Genomic DNA, 26,984 nt, shown 5'->3' on the forward strand with positions numbered 1-26,984 from the left:
ATTGGCCCACAGTCTAAACTGTCTCGTCATTAGATCCTTTAATTTCCCTTTCACTACAACCACACTGTTCTTGAAAGCACCTTTAGGTTGTTGTTTTGTTTTCTTGTTTTTAATTTTTTTTTTTTTTTTAGATTTTTATTTGTTTATTTGACAGGTAGAATTACAGAGAGAGAGAGAGAGAGAGAGAGAGGTCTTCCTTCCATTGGTTCACTCCCCAAATGGCCGCGGCTGGAGCTACACCGATCCAAAGCCAGGAGCCAGGAGCCTCTTTCCTGGTCTCCCAAGCACTTGGGCCATCCTCCACTGCCCTCCCAGACCACAGCAGAGAGCTGGACTGGAAGAGGAGCAGCCAGAACTAGAACCCGGTGCCCATATGGGATGCCAGCGCCGCAGGCAGAGGATTAACCTAGTGAGCCATGGCGCCGGCCCCTTAATTTATTTATTTGAGAGACAGAGGGAGACAGACAGACATGGGAGAGAGAGCTCCTTTTTGCTTTTTCATTTCCTGTCTGCAAATGCCTGGAGCTGGACTGGATCAAAGCCAGTACTTGAAACATCACTGCTACTTCCCAAGATCTGCATTAGCAAGGAGCTAATTCTCCAATATGGAATATGGGCATCTTAACCCTCATCTTAATTGCAAGACCAAATCCCAACCCTTTAATTTATTATGTACTTATTTATTTTGCCATTAGGTTTGAACTTTTCCGTGCCCTATTGCAAGTGGAATCACAGCCTTTAGAAAGAGACTATAAGCTGTCTGTTTTATCGCCTGTTTCTCCACCCCAGAAAAATCTTTGAGTCAGGGCTATTTAGTGATACAGCATATGGCAATTTAGATTTTGTTTACCAAGTTGAGATAGTATGTGGCAAGCCCTAGCTCTGCCTACCAGGAAGTGGGCTGGAAAAAAAAAAAAAAAACAGATACTGGGGCCAGTGCTGTGGTGCAGCAGGTTAACGCCCTGGCCTGAAGCGCCAGCATCCCTTCTGGGTGCTAGTTCGAGTCCCAGTTGCTCTCCTCCAATCCAGCTCTCTGCTATAGCCTGGGAAAGCAGTAGAAGATGGGCCCCTGCACCCTCATGGGAGACCTGGAAGAAGCTCCTGGCTCCTGGCTTCAGATCGACACAGCTCCAGCTGTTGTGGCCATTTGGGGAGTGAACCAGCAGATGGAAGACCTTTCTCTCTCTCTCTCTCTCTATCTCTCTCTGTAACTCTGACTTTCAAATAAGTAATCTTTAAAAAAATAAAAATACAAAAACAGATGCAGACAAATGAAACAGTTCAAATCAGTGAAATCCAAGATGGCACTTAACCTCAAGGAGACCCACACTCTCATTATGCCCTCACTATAATGTATTAGCATAGTAAAAAGTCACTCTCCCTCATGTCATGACAGTTTCTAAGTGCTGTGATAATATGTGAAAGTTATCATCTATGGAGGGAAAAACTCCCCAATTCTGGGAGGTTGCTGTCCTTTCCCAAAAATGAGATAGTTAAGTTATTCTGCCCAGATAATACCATGCATTTGCTAAACCCCATAAAGGAGGAGTTGAAACAGCACATGGGGGCTCTGTATATAGAGTAACCTGTTTTTCATCACTTTTTTTTTTTTTTTTTTTTTTGACAGGCAGAGTGGACAGTGAGAGAGAGAGACAGAGAGAAAGGTCTTCCTTTGCTGTTGGTTCACCCTCCAAGGGCCGCCGCGGCCGGCGCGCTGCGGCCGGCGCACCGCGCTGATCCGATGGCAGGAGCCAGGAGCCAGGTGCTTTTCCTGGTCTCCCATGGGGTGCAGGGCCCAAGCACCTGGGCCATCCTCCCCTGCACTCCCTGGCCACAGCAGAGAGCTGGCCTGGAAGAGGGGCAACCGGGACAGAATCCGGCGCCCCGACCGGGACTAGAACCCGGTGTGCCGGCGCCGCTAGGCGGAGGATTAGCCTAGTGAGCCGCAGCGCCGGCCCATCACTTTCTTTAATAAAACTCTCTTGCTTTACTTTTCTGGCCCCTGACTGATTTTCTCTCTCAGTAAAGCCAAAGATACTCCTGAGGCTATAGTGGCCTACATGGGGTCCCTGGCTGTCTGATACTATATCTTATATCATGAAATCATCTCTTCAACTGAAGGTTTTAAGCCCTGCACTAGACCTAATCAACTCAAAATCTAGGATTAGGATCAAGGCATTTGTTTTGGAACTTCACCATGTGTTTCTAACGTACATGCTTGGTTTAAGAAATCTGTGTCAGAGGGGTGGATGTTGTGGCACAGCAGGTTAAGCTACAGCTGGGATGCCCACATCCCATAACTGAGTGCCTAGGATTGAATCTCACCTCCTTTTCCAATCCAGCTTCCTACTAACGCGTCCAGGAGCAGCAGATGATGGCTCAAAGTACTTGGGTTCCTGCCAGCCACATAAGAGGCTAGATGGATTTCCAGACTCCTGGCATCAGCCTAGCCTAGCCCCAGCTGTTGGAGAGTGAACCAATAGAAGGACAATTGATCTCTCTCTCCCTCCCCTCCCCTGCCTCTCCAATAAATAAACACATTTTAAAAGTGATATTAAAAGAACTCAGTGTCAGAGAAACTCACAAAAGTAGTAATGAAGGTGATGTGCTTGCAGATCTTGTGTGACACAATCTACAGTGCTTCCCCTGAACTGACTTTTTTTTTTTTTTTTGTGGACAGGCAGAGTGGACAGTGAGAGAGAGAGACAGAGAAAGGTCTTCCTTTGCCGTTGGTTCACCCTCCAATGGCTGCCGTGGCCGGCGCACCACGCTGATCCCAAAGCAGGAGCCAGGTGCTTCTCCTGGTCTCCCATGGGGTGCAGGGCCCAAGCACTTGGGCCATCCTCCACTGTACTCCCTGGCCACAGCAGAGAGCTGGCCTGGAAGAGGGGCAACCAGGACAGAATCCGGCGCCCCGACCGGGACTAGAACCCGGTGTGCCGGCGCCGCTAGGCGGAGGATTAGCCTAGTGAGCAGCAGCGCCGGCCTCAACACATTCTTACAGTGTAGACTTACCAGATCAATCAGCATCTTCACCTCCCCCCACAGGCTTTATTTCTTTGAAGCAGACTGTATCTGTAACTTTGGCAGAGGATATTATACTTGTCTCATTTTATGACATCTGTATTAATTTTTTCTCTTGCAGGTGAAAATGAGTTCTTCAGTGAGACGAAAAGGCAAGCCAGGCAAAGGAAGTGGGAAAGGATCCTCTGGAGGGGGACGAGGCGGCAGGGGTCACGCCAGTAAATCTCACGGAGGTGGTGGCGGCGGCAGCCGCGGAGGCGGCGGCAGCGGCAGTCGAAAGGCTTCGAGTAGAATTTGGGACGATGGAGATGATTTTTGTATCTTCAGCGAACCAAGGCGCTCATCCAGGTCACTGTACTCTTTGAATATTCAAACATGAAAAAGTTTCGACCACTAATATTGTGGGCAGCAGGTAGATGAGGGGAAAAAAATGTCAAATAATTCTGGTCATATCCATTTCTTCAGAATGTTCATGGAAAATGCCTGCTATAAAAAAATTACATATATTACAAAATTTTTGTACCCAATAAGCTTATCTTTTTTTTTTTTTTTTTTTTTTTTGACAGGCAGAGTAGACAGTGAGAGAGAGAGACAGAGAGAAAGGTCTTCCTTTTGCTGTTGGTTCACCCTCCAGTGGCTGCCACGGCCGGCGCACCGCGCTGATCCGATGGCAGGAGCCAGGTACTTCTCCTGGTCTCCCATGGGGTGCAGGGCCCAAGCACTTGGGCCATCCTCCACTGCACTCCCTGGCCACAGCAGAGAGCTGGCCTGGAAGAGGGGCAACCGGGACAGAATCCGGCGCCCCGACCGGGACTAGAACCCGGTGTGCCAGCGCCGCAAGGCGGAGGATTAGCCTAGTGAACCGCGGCGCCGGCCAATAAGCTTATCTTTTAATTCCATTTTTCTATGAACTTTTGAAGTACTCTCATGTATTTAAGTTTATAGAGAGGGAGAAAGAGAGTAAGGAAGAGAAGTTAGTATATGTTTACATGCATGCACATACATGTAAGTATGGCAAGTGTGAAACAATTGATGAATCCAGGTAAAAAATTATTTCTGTATATTTAAGATTTTTCAAAAGCAAAGATGGGGGAAATGATGGACTAATTATTTCAGAAGTTCCAACTAAGGTAAAAAAATTAACTCTGTTTTCTCCATTGCTACATGGTTTTGTAAATGTGTAATTTTTATCAGTATGTGGGATTTTATACAAAGAAATTTTCTTCAATTACCCTATTTTGCTGAAAATTGATAGTGGAAAATGCTAAATTAAAAAAGTAGATGTAATGAGTAATGTTAAACTTTAAAACTTACTGGTTTTTTTAAAAGATTTTTTATTTATTTATTTGAGAGGTATAGTTACAGACAGTGAGAGGGAGAGACAGAGAGAAAGGTCTTCCGTCTGGTGTCCACTCCGCAAATGGCCGCAATGGCTGGAACTGTGCCGATCTGAAGCCAGGAGCCAGGTGCTTCCTCCTGGTCTCCCATGCGGGTGCAGGGACCCAAGGACTTGGGCCATCTTCTACTGCTTTCCCAGGCCATAGCAGAGAGCTGGATGGGAAGAGGAGCAACCAGGACTAGAACCAGTGCCCATATGGGATGCTGGCACCACAGGCGGAGGATTAACCTACTGTGCCACAGTGCCAGACCCGAATTTACTGTTTTAAATCTAAATGCCAACGATGAAAGATGTGTAAAATAAATTCAATTTATCTATATCTATATGTAACCATTTAAAGTTATGATGTAAGAGAACATTTAATTTTAGGAATATCACTGCTATTTTAATAAGAAAATAAAGCAAATGAAGTTACATATGCTGTTTAATTTTATTAAAATACATATTCAAGAAATGATATGATTTAGGATGACTTTTCTTCTTTGTTCTTTACCTTTCTGCAGTCAACATGGATTATTTTTATAATCAAGAAGTAGGATAATTTGGGTATTTTTAAAATAGGGCCTAATATTCACAAGTAAGACGGGACTCAGTTGTTTGCAGATTGGGTGCCTAATGTAAGGTGAAACAAATATCCTTTGTGTGTGGCATCTTTCTGAAGCTCTGTAGTAAGGAGGGAGTCCTTAGCTTTGCTTTTTCCAGAGGATTATTGAAGTCGTAAAGCCAGACTTACTGATGACCAGTCTTCTTCCAGCAGTTCTGCTATAATGAAGCATGACTTCAGTAGAAAATAGCTTATAAGCATTCATTGTCATCTTTTGTAAAATACTTGACAGTCCACTTCCGGTTGTGTTTATTGGGGGAATTCTGAGACTGTAAAAGCTCTGATCACAGGTAAGTGTGTAATTTTGCTCTGGTGTCCTTTGCAGACCTAGTGACAATAGCACTAGCAAAGGAGAGCCACGCCCCAAATGGAAGCCCAAAGCCAAAGTCCCTCTGCAGACTCTGCATATGACTTCTGAGAATCAAGAGAAAGTGAAAGCTCTTCTCCGAGACCTGCAAGAACAAGATGCGGATGCTGGATCTGAGTAAATTATTTTATTTCAGTAAATTACTACAGTAAGGAAGACCTATTGGCAGTGTGAATAATTATTCAGACACAGTTTTAGAGTGAGTTTGTTTTGTGATATCCGTGGGCAATAATAACAGCAGTAGTGCCTTTCCTTTTATTTCTTTCCAAGGCAGTGCTAATAGAGATTCAGTGATTGCTTTATTGATAACCTTCCAAATAAAACCTTGTAATGAACAAGTAGAGTTCTGGATGAAAATATTGAGTTGATTAGATGAGGTCTTACATGCTTATGCTTCTCATGATCATCTGCGTCAGAGAAACGGCTGTTATTCTTTAATGTTACTCACCTTTCACCTCCCCCATTTCATTTTGGCTTTTTGCTTTGTGGTTTTCAGTTGGAGAAATTAATTGTTTCCATCCTGTCTGTCAGTCTGTTATCTGTCTCAGATGTAAGAAAGGGGGTTATGCGACAAAGTAAAAAATTAGGGGTAACTTTAAAAAAAATCTTTTATTTATTTGAAAGGTAGAAAAACAGAGAGAGACCTTCCATCCTTTGGCTCACTTCCCAATGGCTGCAATGGCCAAATGTAGGCCAGGTGAAAGCCAGAAGCCAGGAAATCCATCTGGGTCTCCCACATGGGTGGTAGAGGCCCAAGTACTTGAGCCATCTTCCACTGCCTTCCCAGGCCAATAGCAGGAAGCCAGATCAGAAGCTAAGCAGCCGGGACTCCAGTGGCCCTCCAGTAATGGAATATAATGGGATGCCAGCATTGCAAGTGGGGGGCTTAAGCCGCTGCACCACAACACCGGCCCCTAGGGACAGATTTTATGAATAAGAGAAAGAGGATAGCCAAAATTTCTGTGTTTAAAAACAAAGTCTCAGGGGCCGGCACTGTGGCATAGTGGGTAAAGCTGCCACCTGCAGCGGCAGCATCCCATGTGGGTGCCAGTTTGAGTCCTGGCTGCTGTACTTCCAATCTAGCTCTCTGCTCTGGCCTGGGAAAGCAGTAGAAGATGACCCAAGTGCTTGGGCCCCTGCACCCATGTGGGAGACCTGAAAGAAGCTCCTGGTTCCTGGCTTCGGATCAGTGCAGCTCCAGCTGTTGTAGCCATCTGAGAAGTGAACCAGCAGATAGAAGACCTCTCTCTGTCTCTCTCTCTCTGCCTCTGCCTCTCTGTAACTCTGCCTTTCAAATAAATAAATAAATCTTTAAAAAAGAGAGTGGGAACAGACTGTTTTTGGTAGAATGTTAAGTTGCTCCTGACTGTGTAACCTTAGGTAGTTACTAATCCTCTTTAAGTTGTAGTTGATTGTCTAAAATATGGGGATTCCAGTAGTACCTTGTAGGGTTATATGGTATGTGTAATTAAAGCGTGATAAATATTAATTGCCACAATACTAAATTAGTCCTGTAAAAAATTAAATCAGTTACTGAAGAGTTATCATGATTATATATTCTTGGTGCCTTGAATTAAATTCTTAGCCCCTTCCTATATTTTTCTTTGAATTAGGTAGAAACTAATATCTAATGTATGAAAATATTGCCTTTGCTAGAAGAGGCGTTTCTGGGGAGGAGGAAGATGACGAGCCTGATTGCTGTGATGATGAGCGCTACTGGCCAGCTGGACAAGAACCTGCCCTTGTTCCAGACTTTGATCTTTTGGAATGTGCTGGCCCAGCCCCAGGGGCGCCTCATACTGCAGAATTCACAGTCTCTCCATTTGCAGTGCAGAAGCTTTCCAGGTGATTGCTGTCACTGTTGAAGGCAGTTAGGGGAGAATCCAGTGAAAATGATACTTTCTTACAAACCCAGCTGCCCCACATTGTGTGGGTTCCTGCAGTGCCTTCTATGCCTAGTACTTTATCTTGTAAAGATGGGGGGGTTAAAGGATTCGAATTATTAAGGGCATTTTTTCAAAATACAAACCCTGCATAGATGGAGTTGTGATTTCATTTAAACATATTTAAATGAATTTCACTTCAGTGATGTGATAGGGCTTCCTACATGTCATTTTATCATGTTTTGCCCTTGGCAGGTATGGTTTCAGCATCGAACGCTGTCAGGCAGCCCTGAGGATTTGTGATGGAGATGTGGGGGCATCACTAGAGCAGCTACTCACCCAGTGTTTTTCAGAGACATTCGGAGAGAGGATGAAGATCTCGGCGGCAGCTGACCGTATAAGCTTGGATGAGTGTATGGAACAGCGACAGGAAGAGGCGTTTGCACTCAGGTCAATCTGTGGAGATAAATTTGTAGAAAGAATTCAGAACAGAGTCTGGACCGTTGGATTAGAACTGGAATATTTGACAAGTAAATTCTGTAAATCCAAGCAAAAGGAAAGTACCAAAAATGTGCAAGAGACTTCACTTGAAACCTGTAAATTTTACCTCAAAGGAAATTGTAAATTTGGATCCAAATGCAAATTCAAACATGAAGTGCCCCCAAATCAAATGGTTGGAAGAGCAGAAAGAATTGTAGATGATTCTCATCTTAATGAAGATGCATCGTTTTTATATGAACTTGAAATTCGATTTTCTAAAAACCACAAATACCCCTACCAAGCTCCTCTTGTGGCATTTTACTCCACCAATGAGAATCTACCTCTGGCTTGTCGTTTACATATTTCTGAGTTCCTTTATGACAAGGCATTGGCATTTGCAGAAACTTCAGAACCTGTCGTATATTCTTTGATAACCCTTTTAGAGGAAGAATCAGAAATTGTCAAGTTACTAACAAATACTCATCACAAGTATAGTGTCCCTCCTGTGAACTCTCTGCCAGTGCCCTCTGGGACCAGAATAAATAATCCTGCCTATCATAAACCAGTGATCCCAAGTAATTCTTTTGTTTCAAATCAAAGTCCAGAAGGTATGTAAGGCATTGTCTTGTGGAGGAGGGCTATCAGAATGGTAGATTTAAAAGTCAGAGCTTCTGAGGCTGGTCTAGGATCTCCCAGTGGCCCTAAGCAAGTCCGTTTGGTCCCGTTGGTGAAAGGGAATGAGAATCCACTGAGCTATAGGCCTGGCTTTAGGCATTAGGCCTAATTGTATTGTTGTGGTTGCTCCTTAAATTGAAAGTTTGTAGAGATGTATAAATTTATTTTGATTGGATCTGCAGGTTGGAAGGAACTCAAGACACCTCAGAAAAATCTATTTCATTTGATTAATTTGGTTTCACAAGTTTATTTTTTATATCGTGTCTGAGATTACTTTCAAGTGGGTATTTAGAGATAACTTCTCTTTCTATACCACTCCATTACCTTCTGCTTTTAGTATACTAGATCCCTCAAAATTCATTAAAAAGGGGCTATCTTTATAAATCCCTAAATCCTGAGAATAAGAAATGGTTTGTACAAGCTCTGGCAGAGTTAGGTTTCAAGTGCAGATTTTTTTTTAATTTATTTATTTATTTGAAAGGCAGAGTGACAGATACAGACAGATAAAGAGAACTTCCATCTGCTGATTCAACAGCCAGGGCTGGGCCAGGCCGCAGCCAGGATCCAGGAACTCCATCTGGGTTTCCCATGTGTTTGCCAGGGGCCAATTTACTTGGGCTGTCCTCCACTGCTTTTCCAAGTGCATTAGCAGGGAGCTACATTAGCAGGAAGCAGAACAGCTGAGATTCAAACCAGCACGCCAATATGAGATGTGGCATCTGAAGCAGTAGCTTAACCTACTGTACCACAGCACCCATACTGCTGTGCAGATTCACCACAAGTAAACCCCCCTTTTCTTGCCACCTTTCTTTCAGGAAAACAAAAGGTTTTATTTCATGATAGTTCCTAGATAAACATCAATAATTAGAGAGCAATGAAAATGCACTGAGGTGTAGAAGCTGGACAGTTGGCTTGGTTCACTTACTAGGCACCTGACTCATTCCAAATGTCAGCTCCTAGCTTACGGGATTCCAGTGTATTTCTTGAGAAATAACAACTTATGTATTCTGGACTTTAAAAAGTAAAAAAACCAGCCATATGGAGATGTAATTTATATACTATAAAATTCACCCTTTTTTTTTTTAAAAGAAAAGTTTTATTCATTGATTGATTTGAAAGGCAAAGTGAGAAAGAGAGAGAGAGAGAAATCTTCCATCTGCTGATTTACTCGTCAAATGGCCTCAGTGACTGGGACTGGGCCAAAACCAGAAGCTTGCAACTCTATCCAAGTCTACATGTGTGGCATGGGCTCAGGTACTTGGGCACTTTAACAGGGAGCTAGATCAAGGAAGTGGAGCAGCCATGACTTGAACTGACAGTCTAATATGAAATATTGGTGTTGCAGGCTGTGCCACAGCTCTGGCCCCAGATTTCACCCTTTTAAAGTGTACAATTCAAGGGGCCAGCACTGTAGCATGGCAGGTAAAGTCACTGCCTGCAATGCCAGCATCCCACATGGGTGCTGGTTTGAGTCCCGGCTGTTCCACTTCTGATCCAGTTCTCTCCTATGGCCTGGGAAAGCAGCAGCAGATGGCCCAAGTCCTTGGGCCCCTGCACCCATGTGAGAAACCTGAAAGAAGCTCCTGGCTTCTGGCTTCAGATCAGCTCAGCTCCAGGCCATATGGGGCCATCTGAGGCATGAACAAATGGATGGAAGACTCACTCTCTCACTCGCTCTCGCTCTCCTTCTCTCCCTCTCTTTGTAACTCTAACTCTCAAATAATTATTTTTTTTTTTATTATTTTTTGAGAGGTAGAGTGGACAGTGAGAGAGACAGAGAAAGGTCTTCCTTTGCCGTTGGTTCACCCTCCAATGGCCGCCGCAGCCGGTGCACTGCGGCCGGCGCATCACGCTGATCCGATGGCAGGAGCCAGGTGCTTCTCCTGGTCTCCCATGCGGGTGCAGGGCCCAAGCACTTGGGCCATCCTCCACTGCACTCCCGGGCCACAGCAGAGAGCTGGCCTGGAAGAGGGGCAACCGGGACAGAATCCGGTGCCCCAACCGGGATTAGAACCCGGTGTGCCGGTGCCGCAAGGCAGAGAATTAGCCTATTGAGCTGCGGCGCCAGCCTCAAATAATAATTTTAAAAAAAGCAAATCAGGGTAGGCATTTGACATAAAGGTTAAGACACCATTTAAGATGGCTGCATCCTATGTCTATCTCTGCCTCTACCTCTGTAACTCTGCCTTTCAAATAAATAAGTAAATCTTTTAAAAAAAGGAAAACCTTTAAAGTATACAATTCAATTGCTTTTAGTGTTTTTTACAGAGTTGTACAACCATGACCACCATCAAATTCCAGAACATTATCATCACCCCAAGAAAAGAGCAGGCTGCTCATTTCCCCCTTCCCCTAGCCCCTGACAACCACTAATCTGTAATCTATCTGTGGATTCGCCTGTTCTGGACATTTCATAGAAATGAAGTCACACAGTATGTGGCTTTTTGAGACTGGCTTCTTTTACTCAGCATCATGTTTTCAAGATTCAGTCATGTCATAGCATGTACGAGTACCTCCTTTTTATTGCTGAATAATATTCTGTTATATGGACATGCCACCTTTTATTTATCAGTTGATCATTTCATAGACATTTGGGTTGGTCTGTGTCATGGTATTTTTGGGCTCTTGCAAAACATTCCCCTTTATTCCCTTCAAGTTGAAAAAGAATCAGAACCCGAGGAAGAAGCAGATGAAGATGAAAGTCCTGCACCAGTTATGGTGGAGAAGGAGAGCTATGTAAACCTTAAGAAAAAGATTTCCAAAAGATATGACTGGCAGGCAAAATCAGTATATGCTGAAAATGGTAAAATCTGCAAGCAGTTCCAAATAAAACAGGTATGGAAAGCTGAGAGAAGGACCAGCCTTGCCTCCCGAATGCATAAAAGATTACGAATGAGAAAGCTTTGACTACCCTTCCTAGTATCTTTTTTGGTTCTCTTTCACCCTAAGTGGTCAGAGCTTCTACATGCCATAGCAAAGTAGGGTTGCATGTGCTAGATGGTTCTAGAAAATCCCACAACTGGTAAATATCAGTTAAACACATATATACCAAATATTGTCAAAATCATATGCCTTTGGTACCCTGATAAATAATCTGATATGTGAAAGCCCTATGAAAATTTTGTTTTGCATTGGAAAAATTAGTATATATAAGGAGCAAGAGTGACTCTCACCCCTTTTCAAAGGCTCATAAGATTAATATTATGCCCAAGATCATACAGCTAACAAGTGACAACAGAGTTGTTCAGATCTAGTTCTGTTTCCAAAGTCCTTATTTTCACCCTATTCACATGAAGATTTTTTGAGAGAATCTGTATGTGAACTATGAAGCACAGTTGGATTTAGGGCAAAGGTGAGTTGTGTAATCAGTTTGAGGGTTGCATTAAATGCTACCTTAGGGCCCTTCTAGTTTTAGTTTGTGATTCTGATTTTGACACAATATAACCATCATATATATAGTGCAGTACCCATAAAACATCAAAATGTATATGAAATCACACCATGAATGAAATGATGGTAGAAACAAAAAACTTTATAGTCAGTTTGATCAGTCTGATAAAATTATATGGCAGAAATGGCATCTTAGTATAAAATTCTTATATTACTCAAAAGTACATAGTTTTAGCATACAATACAATGTTTGTTGCATTAGCAATTAGAAATAAGACTGATTTTACATAGTTGTATAACCAAAAAGAACCCTTTAGTGGGTATTCTTACCGGCTTTGAACCCCTTTGTTCCCACTTTTTAGCTATGTTACCTTGAGCACTTTGATTTAGGAAAAAAATCTGGTATTGCATAAAGTTATGCTGTCCACTGTGGTAGCCCCTGCCCTCCTTTGGGTCTTTAAATTATAATGAATTAGTTAAAATGAAAAATTCAGTTCCTCACTAGCACTGTGCGTGTTTTAAAGGGTCAGTGGCCACATGTGGCCAGGGGTTGCTACATTAGATAGTGCAGGTATGGAACATTTCCATCAACATGGAAATTTCTATTGGCACTGCTGGCATGGACACTTGTTTGGAACAGTTGAGTAGACTTGTATGAGAGGTGTATTGCACTTATAACATCTTCTAGCTTATTCAGATATAGGAATACTATGTAGATTCTATAGCATACTCTGGCGGATTCTCTGAGCAGCCTTCTGACCAAAGTCGTCTACATCCAATTCCAATAAATGTCTGCAGTCTCATCTCTAAACAACTTGCTAAAGAACAGAAAGAGTGGGTCTAACTATTGGGTTCCGGATTCAAATCTTTATGAAAGGTGACTAAAAATAACTCAACTAATGCCTTATCTTTGCTTTTATTAGGCATCCAGACAGTTCCAGTCAATTCTGCAAGAAAGACAATCACTCCCTGCGTGGGAAGAAAGAGAAAACATTCTTAAACTGTTGAGCAGGCACCAAGTGGTTGTCATAAGTGGTATGACTGGGTGAGAATGTAATTTGTTCATAATGCAGCTTTTTTTTTTTTCCAGTTTTATTGATTTGTTTGAAAGGCACAGTGACAGAGAGAGCTAGCTAACTTCCATCTGCTGGTTTACTCTCCACATACCACAACAGACAGGACTGAGCCAGGCTGAAACCAGGAACCCAGAACCCTATCCAGGTCTCCCACGTGGGAGGCAGGAACCCACGTACTTGGGCAATCATCCTCTGCCTTCCCAAGAACGTTAGCAGGAAGCTGGATTGGAAGCCAAGTGACTGGTGCTTGAACCGACACTGATATAGGATGTGGGCAACCCAAGCTATGACTTAACTCACTGGGTCACAATGCCTGGCTCCATGATGCAGCTTTCCTTTAAATATACCATAAATACCCTGGTTACCCTAACCAGTTCTTTTTAAAAAAAGCAAGAGCTGGTGTTATTTTTACTTTTTCTTGCCAAATTAAGTAATATCTCTCAGAGGTGATTATTGCAACTTCTGTAGCCAGTAGAACCACATTACAAAAAAAAAAAAAAAAAAAACTCAGAAATGTTTACCTCTGCATTGAGACAGTTTATTTATTTATTTATTATTTTTTGAGAGGTAGAGTTACAGATAGTGAGAGGGAGAGACCGAGAGAAAGATCTTCCATCTGCTGGTTCATTCCCCAAATGGCCGCAACAGCCAGAGCTGTGCCAGTCCGAAGCCAGGAGCCAGGAGCTTCTTCCTGGTCTCCCACATGAGCACAGGGGCTCAAGGGTTTAGTCCATCCACTACTGCTTTCCCAGGCCATAGCAGAGAGCTGGATCAGAAGAGGAGCAGCCGGGACTTGAACCAGTGCCCATATGGGATGCCACCACAGGTGGAGGATTAACCTGCTGCACCACACCGCTGGCCCCAATTTTTTTTTTTTAAGACTTATTTATTTGATGGCCGGAGCCGCAGCTCAATAGGCTAATCCTCCACCTAGTGGCGCCGGCACACCGGGTTCTAGTCCCGGTCGGGGCACTGGATTCTGTCTTGGTTGCCCCTCTTCCAGACCAGCTCTCTGCTGTGGCCCGGGAGTGCAGTGGAGGATGGCCCAAGTGCTTGGGCCCTGCACCCCATGGGAGACCAGGAGAAGCACCTGGCTCCTGCCTTCGAATCAGCGCGGTGTGCCGGCCGCAGTGCACCAGCCGTGGCAGCAATGGAGGGTGAATCAACAGCAAAAGGAAGACCTTTCTCTCTCTCTCTCTCACTATCCACTCTACCTGTCCAAAAAAAAAAAAAAAAAAAAAAAAAAAAAGACTTATTTATTTGAAAGGCAGAATTAGAGTGTTCTTACATCTGTTGATTCATTCCCCAGATGGCTGCAATAGCCTACTGCACCCCAACAGTGGCCCCATCTTGAGACAGTTTTAAGGCCAAAAGTTCAACTGAAGACTTAACAAGGCCCATTTTTAAATTTAGAGAACAGCTCTAGAACATTTAGCTTAAAAGTGTTTCATTTTCTGGATTTATTCTGATTTCCATAAAGCTTTTATTTTTTCTTTTAAGAACAATTTAAGGTACATTATTTTTCCTGTTTCATACTCTCCATATGCAAACCTATTAGCAAGGGAAAGTTGCAGGCTTAACTTAGTGCTTTACTCAAGTACACTAGAGAGAGAGAGAGGGGGAGAGAGAGAGAGAGAGGTCTTCCATCCACTAGTTCACTTCCTAAATGGCCTCAGTGGCCAGAGCTGAACCAAGCCAAAGCCAGGAGCCTGGAACTCCGTCTGGTATCTCACCTGGGTGGCAGGGGCCCAAGCACTCAGGCCATCCTTCCACTGCTTTCCCAGGACATTAGCAGGGAACTGGGTTGGAAATGGAACAGCTGGGACTTGAACTGGCACTCATATGGGACGCTGGTGTTGCAGGCAGCAGCTTATCCTGCTGTGCCAGGACACTGGCCCCTATAGTAGTAATCTTATATCTTCTAGTTTTGTATCTGTATGTGTGTTTGTGTGTGTGTGTGTGTGTGTGTGTGTGTGGAAAATGGAATTAAAATATTGGTTTTGGTGCAAAAAATTTTGAAATCCGTGCATATGAGGAGTCTTTGAGAATGAATACTATGAAACAACTGCATGGATCTCAAATTTTTTTGTACCAAAATGTAGTTTCTGATCATTTTAACCTCAGTCTACTTCTCACCAAATCAAATTAATAATCCTCCTTTTCTTTGTGATTCATATGTAGAGTTTACATTCTTAGAGGCATTTACAGACCTTCATCTGGTATCTGTTCAATAGTTCCAATTTTGTAAATGAGAGTAGAGTATGATTGGATTGCCCTGTTAATCTGAGTGCAAATTCCTCAAATTTGTCTGTTCTAGGTAGTAAACCAGTAAATAGTTTCAGAAAAATGATAAAACTTTATTCTAATTAGCTTTATCACTTTCCTCATTGCATATGATTGATTCTTTAGTTAACTAGCTCTTGACTTGGGACTTAACTTGTTTTGACCTACAGATGTGGGAAAACCACACAGATTCCCCAGTTTATTCTGGATGATTCTCTGAATGGGCCACCTGAGAAAGTGGCAAACATCATCTGTACCCAGCCCCGACGAATCTCTGCCATCTCTGTTGCTGAACGTGTTGCTAAAGAAAGAGCAGAGAGGGTGGGTCTGACGGTGGGATACCAGATTCGGTTAGAAAGTGTCAAGGTTTGTATTCTCTGCTTATTCGTTGGTCATAGAAATTTACAGTTTTCATATGCAAAGAGTTTTGGAGTCTGGAGATTAATGGTCAATTTAGGATATATACTTTTAGACTACTTTAAATTGATGATCGACTTCAGTAGGGCTGAAGTTCTTTTAGAAATATTTTGACATAAGAATTCTCATTTAGTTGTACTAAATTTCCTCTAGAAAGACTTTTTATTGTTTAGTGACAGAAGTGAAATAGTAAATGCAGTTTTGCTCTTTTAAAATTTATTATTTTACTTGAAAGACAGACATACAAACACACACACACAAACACAGAAGGGGGTGGGGGGAGAGAAAGAGAGAGAGATCTTCCATCCACTTATTCACTCTGTTATGCATACCCACAACAGCTAGGCTGGGCCAGGCTGAATCCAGAAACTGGGAACTCAGAGTCTCTCACATGGGTGTCAGGGACCCAATTACCTGCTACCTCTTAAGGTATGCATCAACAGAAAGCTGGACTCAGACATTAACCTGAGGCTTGAACCCAGGCATTCTAATATAGGATGCAAGTTTCCCAAGTGGTGTTTTAATTGTTAAACTAAACACTTGTCCCCTGTTTTGCTCTTGAACCTGGGATTTAATCTATCTAAGGAGCAAATTCAAATTTTATTTCATCATCACTGGGGTTTTTTTTTGTTTGTTTATTTGTTTTATTTTGTAATAATTTTTGAGAGCCTTCTATGAGAATATTAAGCTTAAATTTTTGATGTAAAGTAGAAAAGCTTTTATTGTCTCCACCTACAAGTTGTACATTTAATATTGTTTTATAGTAAATGAAGCTGCTATTGTCCTCAATATTCTTAATCTTTATCCATTCCGAATTTCAGTAAATTTATTTTCAAAAACTTCCTAAATGCTTTATGTTTCCCCTTTAAGTCCTCAGCCACCAGGCTGCTCTACTGCACCACAGGAGTACTGCTAAGAAGACTTGAAGGAGATACAGCTTTACAAGGAGTCACCCATATCATTGTTGATGAAGTTCACGAGAGGACAGAAGAAAGGTAAAAAAATGGTCCCAGTGAACACTCACAGACATAAAATGAAGACATGGCTGAAAAAATTGTGTTCTGCTTTCAGTTGCATTTCCTAGACTCCTAATGGTAATTTGCCATAAGGAAGGCCCAAGTTAGAGAAAAGGAACAGCTTACCTGATCTGTAGCCCTACAAATGCTAGGAGAGCACGTGTTCGTCACTAGAGAAGTCATCCTAATAAATTAGAAGGGAAGTTTCACACCCTCCTGGGAACCATGCTGAGTAGGACACTGTGTTTAATAGGAATAACAGGTGTAATACATGCTGTAGGTGATGGCCAGTCTATATGTGCTTCCTTTATTCAGTCATTCAGTCCTGACCTTCATTTGTATGTTCAATGAGCCAATATTAAATGCCCTGGAGATATAATGGTGAACAAGTATGTATGGTTCCCTGTCATCTCTTACAGTCTGGTAGGAAAAGGAAATAATTAACAAGGAGACAAACAATTAAATGAACAATTGCAAATTGGAATAGATACTAGGAAGGAATGAACAGGATGCTGTGTTTGAGAAAGATCCATATGATGGCCAGAGAGCAGATCTCTGAAGAGATGATATTTAAATTGAAAATGCAAGTCTGAGAAGTAATTGCATGTGACAGTGGGAGGCAAGTATAGCACAAGCAAAGACTGCATAGTGGGAAGGGACTTTGTGAGTCCAGAAGGTGAAGAGAGGCCGGTGCAGCTGGTACATGAATGAGCAGTTGAGTGGCAGAGGGAAGAGTAGCAGGAGCCACATCTCAGGGCCCTGTACACCGAGGATAATAAGGCGTTTGTATTTTAAGAATTAGAATTTTAGAGGGTTGAAGCATATGTTAGTCCATTTTCTGTGCTGTAACAAAATACCTGAAGCTGGCACCATTGTGGGAGACCAGGATAGAGTTCCTGGCTCCTGGCTTTGCCCTGGCCCATCCCTGGCTGTTGCAAGCAAATGGAAGGCCCAGTGATCTCTCTTTTTCCCCACTCCCACCTCCCAGTCTCTGCCTTTCAAATAAAATGAAAATTTTAAAAATAATTTTAAAGATTTTATTTATTTATTTGAGAGGTAGAGTTAACAGAGAGAGGGAGGGAGAGACAGAGAGAAAGGTCTTCCATCCGCTGGTTCACTCCCCAAATGGCCACAACAGCGGGAGCTGAGCCCTTCCGGAGACAGGAGCCAGGAGCTTCTTATGGGTCTCCCTCGAAGGTGCAGGGGCCTGAGCTCTTGGGCCATCTTCTACTGATTTCCCAGGCCATAAGCTAGAGCTAGATTGAAAGTGGAGCAGCTGGGACTCCAACTGGCACCCATATAGGATGCCAGCACTACAGTCAGGGGCTTAACCTACTATGACACAGTATTGGCCCCCAAAAATAATTTTTTAAGATTGACTTATTTATTTAAAAGACAGAGTTTCAGAGAGAGAAAGAGTTTCTCCACCTGCTAGTTCACTCCCCAAATGGCCAAATGACTGGGGTTGGGTCAGACTGAAGCCAGGAGCCTAGAACTCCATCCTGGTCTCCCATGTGAGTGCAAGGGCCCAGGGATTTGGGCCCTCTTCCACTGCTTTCCCAGGTGTGTTAGCAGGGAGCTGAATAGGAAATGACTGGCGCCACGGCTCAGTAGGCTAATCCTCCGCCTTGCGGTGCCGGCACACTGGGTTCTAGTCCCGGTTGGGGCACCAGATTCTGTCCCGGTTGCCCCTCTTCCAGGCCAGCTCTCTGCTGTGGCCAGGGAGTGCAGTGGAGGATGGCCCAAGTGCTTGGGCCCTGTACCCCATTGGAGACCAGGGGAAGCACCTGGCTCCTGCCTTCAGATCAGCACGGTGCGCTGGCCGCAGCACGCCAGCCGCAGCGGCCATTGGAGGGTGAACCAATGGCAAAGGAAGACCTTTCTCTCTGTCTCTCTCTCTCTCTCACTGTCCACTCTGCCTGTTAAAAAAAAAAAAAAAAAAAGAAATGAAGCAGCCAGTACTTGAACCAGAGTCCATATGGGATACCAGTGTTGCAGGTGATGGCCTAATCTGTGCCTTGGTGCTGACCTCTAAATAAATAACTTTTAGAAAATCTTAAATAAGGTAGCCCAGGAAGGCCTCACTGAGAAGAAATTTGAGCAAAGACTTGAAGGATGTGAGGAAGCTCCCTGGGTGAATGGCTGGGAAAAGCCCATTCCAGGCAGATTAGTAGCATGCAGGAAGGACCTGAGGCTTGTACCTCATGGACAGCAAGAAGAACAGTGTGCTGGAGCTCAGTGAGGAAGAGGGAGAGCAATGGCAAGGCATGGCGGCGATGCAGACCCTGTAGGGTCTTCTTAGGAAGGATTCAAATGGGAAGTCTTAGGATTTTGATCAGAGTGGCACAATCAGATTGACATTTGACTGGAATTATTGGTCGGTACTATTGAGAATTGATCACAAAAGGTCGGGCTGAAGCAGAGAGACCAGTTAGCTATTGCTATTCTGCATTACATACTTAGTTTTATTTTCACTAACAATGTATCTTAGAGACGTTTTATGTCATAATCTAGAAGTCTACTTTATTCTTTTAAAATTTATTTATTTGAGAGACAGAGTGAGAGAAAGCTCCTATCTTCTAATTCGTTCCACAAATGCCCACATTGGCCAGGGCCTTGCAAGGCAAAAGCCAGGTTTCCCAGGTAGGAGACAAAGCCAATTACTTGAACCATTACCACTGCTTCCCAGGGTCTGCATTAGCAGGAAGCCAGAGTCAGGAGACAGAGTTGAGAATTGAACCCAGACACTCTGATGTGGGTCTCAGGCATGTTAACCAGAATAACTACCAGACCAAATGCTCTCCCCTACATTCTTTCTTTTTTTTTTTTTTTTTTTAAAGATTTATTTATTTGTTTGAAAGGCAGAGTTAAAAAGAGGAGAGGCAGAGAGAGAAAGAGAGACAGAGACAGAGAGAGAGACAGAGAGGTCTTCCATCCGATGGTTCACTCCCCAATTGGCCGCAACAGCCAGAGCTGCACTGATCTGAAGCCAGGAGCTTCTTCCAGGTCTCCCACGCGGGTGCAGGAGCCCAAAGACCTGGGTCATCTTATACTGCTTTCTCAGGCCATAGCAGAGAGCTGGATTGGAAGTGGAGTAGCCTGGACTTGAACTGGCACCCATATGGGATGCTGGCGCTTTAGGCCAGGGTGTTAACCCACTGCACTACAGCGCTGGCCCCGCATTATTTCTTTTATCTGCTTTATGTTATTTCATAGACTGGGTGATAGTGTTATAATTAACCATTTCTTGTTGGATGTGTATTTAGATAATTTCTATTTTACTATTACAAACAGTACCTAAATGAAAATCTTTGTATATGCTTCTTTGTGTGCACATAGATATCAAGAGGTAGACTCTCAAATTTGATGATAAATCCTTTTAGTATTTTTATTGCACTGAAATGAGTTTGAGAGAATCGATAATCTTTATGATATTAAGTCTTCACATCCAGAAACATAACACATTTTCTAGGAGTCTTAGAATTTTTTATCCCTGTAGATCTTATACATCATTGTTCAAAAGATAACAAAAGTTAGTATGGGCAGGCATTTAAATTAGCAGTTATGATGCTGGTTAGATGCCTGCACCTCACATCGGAGTCCCTGGGTTTGATTACCGGCTCCAGCTACTGATTTCAGCTTCTGGCTAATGCACACCCTGGGTGATGGCCCAAGTAGTTGGATCCCTGTAACCCACATGGCAAATCCATATTCAGTTTCCAGCAATTGGCTTTGGCCTAGCCCAAAGCTGTTGTAGGCTTTTGGGGAGTGAATCCCCAGGTGGGAGCTCGCTCTCCCTCTCTCTTCCTCTCAGGGAGAAAATTTTAAAGTTTTTTTGAGTTATTAATTGTCATCTATTGAACCTGCTTGATCTTCACGAGTGTCTTCTATTTCCTCTAGTGATTTCCTGCTGCTAGTTTTGAAGGACATTGTATTGCAGAGGCCGACCCTTCAAGTTATTCTAATGAGCGCAACTTTAAACACTGAGCTCTTTTCAGAATACTTTAATTCCTGCCCAGTTATTACTATACCAGGTGATTAAAATTTCATTAAATATGTATCTTTCTAAAAAGTGGGTACAATTATTTTAAAGGTCATTTGAATTAATAGGCATTTAAGCCTCTTTCTGGAGAAGTGACTTGTTTCTAACAGAATCACAACAGTACATTGCAGTTAATAAGGAGATAACATACCTACTTGTTGAGAGATTTCAATTTTATATATGACTTCTTTTTAATAAAGACTTGGTTATTTCTCAGACTTTTCTTATTACTTTTCTAGGGCGTACATTTCCTGTTGATCAGTTTTTTCTGGAAGATGCAATTGCTGTGACAAGGTAAGGAAGATTTTAAGCTTCACTGAAAGTCTTTGAAAATAGAACTGTTTCTTCCCTCAGTATGCTAGAATACTCATAAATGTGTTAGTCTTTTTCTAATTTTTCTACTTGAGCATTTTGTTTTCCCTTTTCTTTCAGCAAACAAACTAGCAAGATTTAAATTCCTTTACTTGCAAACTGTAACTTTGGCAGGAAGTTAATCTCTCTGTCCCTCAGTTTCATCTTATGAAAAATGGATATTTTAACAGCAGCTACTTTACAAGGGTTTTATGAGGATTAATTCATGAATTAATATTTGCAAAGTGCTTAAAACTGTGCCTGCACCGAGTACGGGTTTTACAAAGGTTAGCTGTTAGAACGGCTCTGCTGTCAAGAAGTCTGCAGTGTAGGCTGAGTGTTAAGATGTCTGTGTAAATACTTGCAGCACTTGATAGAAAAGGTAATGTCTGTTGTATGCAAACAGATTTCTCTCCTTTGAAAGCCCTGCTTTTTCTTCCTATTCTTTTAATCTTGAGTGTTTCCCCAAGATTTTATCTTTGCACTGTTTCTGTTCACTGTTAAACTCTCCTTTAGCTATCTGTGTGATTTCAGCTGTCCCTTCTGTGCCAAGAACTCACTGGTCAGTTTCTTCATTCCTGATCTCTAATCTCCAGAATGAAAACACCCCAGATCACCTTAAACTCAACTCAGAATTTTTCTCCTCCTCCTAGCTCTTTCTATCCCTATTAAGCAACCCTTCCGACTCCATATTTATTTAATGATGCAATATTTTCAAGCTGAAAACATCAAGCTTCAATTGTAGTGTACAATAAGAATACTTAGGGAACTTATTGAAAGATTCCTATTTTCCAGGGGCAAACATTTGGTACAGCAGTTAAGCTGCTGCTGGGGATGCCTTCTTCCCATATCAAAGTACCTGGATTTGAGTTCCAGTTCTCCCAATTTCCGCTTCCTGCTAATGTGCACCCTGGGAGGCAGTGGGTGATGGCTCAAATACTTATGTCCGGGCAAGCGCCACGGCTCACTTGGCTAATCCTCCGCCTGCAGCGCCGGCACCCTGGGTTCTAGTCCCGGTCAGGGTGCTGCATTCTGTCCCGGCTGCTCCTCTTCCAGTCCAGCTCTCTGCTGTGGCCCGGGAGTGCAGTGGAGGATGGCCCAAGTGCTTGGGCCCTGCACCCCATGGGAGACCAGGAGGAAGCACCTGGCTCCTGGCTTCAGATCGGCGCAGCATGCTGGCTGTAGCGGCCATTTGGGGGGTGAACCAATGGAAAGGAAGACCTTTCTCTCTCTCTCACTGTCTAACTCTGCCTGTCAAAAAAAAAAAAGCTTATGTCCCTCCAACCTACATGGGAGACCCAGATTGCTTTCTGATTCCTGACTTTGGTCTGGCCCAACCCCTGACGTTGGGGGCATTTGAGGAGTAAACTGGTAAATGGAAGATTCTCTCTCTCTTTCTGTCTGCTTTCAAATAAAAATGAATAAATAAATAAGTTTTTTTTAAGGTATTGTGATTTTATGGGCCCTATCCCACTCCTCTTGACTTGGGCCCCTGCACCAGGAAGAAGCTCCTGGCTCCTGCCTTCGATCAGTACAGCTCTGGCCATTGCAGCCATCTGGGGAGTAAACCAGTGGATAAAGACCTCTCTGTCTCTGCCTCTGCCTCTCTGTAACTCTGCCTTTGAAATTAACTTGCATAAAGTCTTATGACAAATTGATGTAACAGCAGACCTAGAACTTAAATCCAGTTTAAATTTAAACTGAAACTTAAATTTAGTTTCAAATCTGATGACTTTTCCATTTTTCCGGATTGTCTAATGGTATTATCACCAACAAATACTAAACTGTCTAATTAGAAAGAGTTTTGTTTGTTTGTTTTAAGGGTTATCCTTGCTCTACCCTGCGAGCAGGAACCTTTTCTTTTCTTTTCTTTTTTTTTTTTTTTTTTTTGACAGGTAGAGTTATAGATAGTGAGAGAGAGAGACAGAGAGAAAGGTCTTCCTTCCCTTGGTTCACTCCCCAAACGGCCGGCGCTGCACTGATCCGAAGCCAGGAGCCAGGTGCTTCCTCCTGGTCTCCCACGCGGGTATAGGGGCCCAAGCACTCGGGCCATCCTCTACTGCCCTCCTGGGCCACAGCAGAGAGCTGGACTGGAAGAGGAGCAACTGGGACTAGAACCCGGCGCCCATATGGGATGCCAGCGCCACAGGTGGAGGGTTAACCATGTAAGCCATGGCGCCAGCCTCTAGAAAGAGTTTTCAAGAAAATCTTATGGAGATGTTTAGCCAACAGAAGTACAGTTTTAAATTTGATTGCAGTGAAGGTGAGTCAGTTACTTGTAAATTATAGTTGAATTTGCAGGAGTAGATAAGACTACAAAAGAAGAAAATGAAATGAGAAGAGGCATTACTGAGGCTACAACTCAGATGTGGTTTTTGAATGCTCATGACTCTTTTCTGTGATAGAACTTTTCTCCAAATTCTTATCTGATCTTCTGTCCAGCAGTGAAGCATTCCAGTGCGTTCCTGGCCAGAAATGGGCCCCAGCCAGGGGAACCCTGGACTGGGAGAAGGATCAGCACATTGAGTTGCAGACAGCAGCATTCTGCTGGCTGAACACATACAATAGGCGACTACCTCTGCTCCTCACTCACAGACCCACATGCACACAGACATGTTCCCTTGTCTCCCTTTCTCAGGTATGTGATACAGGATGGGAGCCCATACATGCGCTCCATGAAACAGATTTCAAAGGAAAAGCTTAAAGCAAGACGCAACAGAACTGCCTTTGAAGAAGTGGAGGAAGACCTGCGGCTCTCCCTTCACCTCCAGGATCAGGATTCTGTCAAAGATGCAGTGCCAGATCAGCAGTTAGATTTTAAGCAGCTCCTGGCCCGCTATAAAGGTAACGTGCTTTCTGGGGGAATAGTGCAGTTATGCCAGAGATTGCCAGAAAAAGAAAAACATGACTCATTCCATAGTTGCATTGCCTTTATTTCATCACAATAACTTTTAAACTTAGGAATTAGTAGTTCTAATACATATTTAGATTATATTGTTACCCTGTTCACCAGTGTGGGTTTTTTTTTTTTTTCTGATTTTAAGACAAGTACATGTTCATTGGAGAAAAATTGGAAGTAATGAAATATAAATTATAGGGCCAGTGTTGTGGGTTAAACTGCTGCTTGCGATGCCAGCATCCCATATGTGCGCTGGTTCAAGTTCTGGCCTTTCCACTTCCTATACAAATCCCTGCCAAAGAGAAACAACAGAAGTTGGCCCAAGTACTTGGGACTCTGCTACCACTTGGGAGACCCGGATGGAGTTCTAGGCTTCTTGCTTTGACATGGACCCTCAGCCCTAGCCATTTTAGCCATTTGGAGAGTGAACCAGCAAATGGAAGATTTCTCTCTTTCTCTGCTACTCTACCTTTCAAATAAATAAATAAATTCTTTAAAAAATATATAAATTATATTTTTAGATATTTTATAAATTTTATTTTGAAGTGATGCAAGGCTATAGAATGAACTCTCTAAACTCTTTATCCCCAGCTCACTGATTAATATTTTCTTTCATTTGCTTTGTGCACATGTATTTGTCTTTCCTGAATCTCTTAAGAGTATGTTGCAATGTGATATCTCCTCACCCCTAATATTTAAGTGTGTATTTTTTTTTTTTTTTTTTGACAGGCAGAGTGGACAGGGAGAGAGAGAGAGAGAGAAAGGTCTTCCTTTTGCCATTGGTTCACCCTCTAATGGCTGCCACGCTGATCCGATGGCAGAAGCCAGGTGCTTCTCCTGGTCTCCCATAGGGTGCAGGGCCCAAGCACTTGGGCCATCCTCCACTGCACTCCCTGGCCACAGCAGAGAGCTGGCCTGGAAGAGGGGCAACCGGGACAGAATCCGACGCCCTGACCAGGATAGAACCCAGTGTGCCAGCGCCGCAAGGCAGAGGATTAGCCTATTGAGCCGCGGTGCCGGCTAAGTGTGTATTTTCTAAGAACAAGGACATTCTCTTAGATAACTTTAATAATAATAAAAATGAAGTCATTTAACCCTGTTATAATACTGTTATTTTATGGAATTTTTATTTATTTATTTATTTGAAAGGCAGAGCAAGGGAGAGACAGAGAGCTCCCATTTTCTAGTTCACTCCCCAAATGCCTGCAATAGACAAGGCTGATCCAGGTCAAAGCCAGGAGCCAGGAGCCAGGAACTCAAATCAGGATCTCCCACATGGATGGCAGGGACCCATTCACTTGAGCCATCACCTGCTCCTCCTCTCTGTGTGCAAATTAGCAGAAAGCTAGAAAAGAGAGTAAAGCCAGGACTTGAATCTAGACCCTCTGATATGGGATGCAGGCATCCCAAAGAGCAGCTTAATTGCTACAGTAGGCACCTGTCCCTCATACAAATACTTAATCCACAACCCAGATTAAATTTTTATTTATTTATTTATTTATTTTTTTGACAGGCAGAGTGGACAGTGAGAGAGAGAGACAGAGAGAAAGGTCTTCCTTTTGCCGTTGGTTCACCCTCCAATGGCCGGCGCGCTGCACTGATCCGATGGCAGGAGCCAGGTACTTCTCCTGGTCTCCCATGGGGTGTAGGGCCCAAGCAGTTGGGCCATCCTCCACTGCACTCCCGGGCCACAGCAGAGAGCTGGCCTGGAAGAGGGGCAACCGGGACAGAATCTGGCGCCCTGACCGGGACTAGAACCCAGTGTGCCGGTGCCGCAAGGCGGAGGATTAGCCTAGTGAGCCGCGGCGGCGGCCTATAACCCAGATTAAATTTTAACAGTTAATCTCACCAGTATCCATTATTGCTATTTTTCCTGGTCCAGGATTCTATGCAGGATCATATACTGTATTCATTCCTCATGCTTCCTTTGTCTTTTATGATCTTGACATTTTTAACAATTGTTTTATTTAATTGTTCTTCCTTTTGGGTTTTGCTGATGTTGCCCTGATTACACTTAAGTGTTGCATTTTGGGCTCGATTACCACTGAAACAAGCAATGCTGAGTTCTCAGTGCACATATCAAGAGGCACAGGATGTTGATTTGTCTCGTTATTGACAGTGTGAACTTGATGACTTGGTTAAGGTGATATTTGCCAAGTTTCTCCCTTATATGATTACTATTTATTTCTTTTGCAGTTAACTAGTCATTTGTGGAGGGATATTCGAAGCTATTAAATACCTGTAAATTTCACTCACTAATTTTAGCATTATTCATCGAGTTTTAAAATAACATCTTCTGAGAGTCCACCCCGTGCAGAGCATTTTTGTATGTGTTGTTAGGTGCCCTCCTTCTGTGGCAGTCTCTACCTAGCTACTCCTTGTTCCTGTGTGGTCTTCTATGCATATAGATTGTATTGAAACCAGAGTAACTGCAGGGTTACTACTTTAGCTGTTTTCTTTGTGCCTACACTAGGGACAAGTCTTCACTGCCCTTCCTGCTCACTTTTACCTGATCTACTACCACTGTTCCTCTTAGTCCTTCCCAAAGAAAGGAGCTTATGTTTCACAAGTTAGAACCTCCAAACTGCTTCTGTGGAACAAGAAACAAGAACTTTTACTTTTTCTCCTTACACCAAAGACTGTCCCAGCCCTGGATGGTAATTACCAAGGAATTTGGGCATTAGCCTTGTTCTGTTGTTTGGGAAGATACATGTAACATAAATTTTAATACATTTTCTTCCATGAGCTTTTTGAAGACCACTCATATACATGGCTTTCAAAATTCTTTGCACCAAAATAAAATAGTATTTTAGTTATATTTCCCATAAACTTTTTGATCTCCTCTTTGTGTCTGAATTACAAATTTTTGTTCCTTTTATGCATCATACCAGCTAATAACTCCCACTTCCTTTTTTTATTAAATTGTGAAAAAGGAAATTCCCCTTTCATTTCTCTTTCAAAATTTCAGAATCCTGTCTAAGGTTTATAATCACATGTGAGCCATGCCTTTCTAATTTCAAGCACAGATACTACCAAAGTAGAGACAGTATCTCTGGGACCTCCTTTCTAAGGATAATG

The 26,984-nt window shown here is 43.0% G+C and overlaps 1 protein-coding gene across 9 annotated transcripts in view; it reads left to right on the forward strand.

Moving 5' to 3' along the window:
* DHX57 (DExH-box helicase 57) overlaps positions 1-26,984 on the forward strand; it is a 75,707-nt gene that overhangs the window by 19,320 nt on the left and 29,403 nt on the right. For 3 of the 9 annotated variants that reach the window (XM_070069213.2, XM_070069214.2, XM_070069212.2), the window contains exons 2-12: positions 3,146-3,372; positions 5,353-5,511; positions 7,051-7,239; positions 7,533-8,365; positions 11,089-11,267; positions 12,746-12,867; positions 15,352-15,547; positions 16,469-16,593; positions 20,515-20,648; positions 20,896-20,950; positions 23,646-23,851. In XM_070069213.2, the coding sequence (XP_069925314.1) occupies positions 3,152-3,372; positions 5,353-5,511; positions 7,051-7,239; positions 7,533-8,365; positions 11,089-11,267; positions 12,746-12,867; positions 15,352-15,547; positions 16,469-16,593; positions 20,515-20,648; positions 20,896-20,950; positions 23,646-23,851 (2,419 nt within the window). In that variant the 5' untranslated portion in view covers positions 3,146-3,151. Of the gene's footprint in view, positions 1-3,145; positions 3,373-5,352; positions 5,594-7,050; positions 7,240-7,532; positions 8,366-11,088; positions 11,268-12,745; positions 12,868-15,351; positions 15,548-16,468; positions 16,594-20,514; positions 20,649-20,895; positions 20,951-23,645; positions 23,852-26,984 lie in introns of all 9 variants that reach the window. The other 6 variants (XM_070069215.2, XM_089326526.1, XM_089326527.1 and 3 more) reach the window with 3 other exon arrangements.

This window comes from Oryctolagus cuniculus, chromosome 2, assembly GCF_051225735.1.
Source record: "Oryctolagus cuniculus isolate XC-2025 breed Fujian yellow rabbit chromosome 2, ASM5122573v1, whole genome shotgun sequence".
NCBI lineage: Eukaryota > Metazoa > Chordata > Mammalia > Lagomorpha > Leporidae > Oryctolagus > Oryctolagus cuniculus.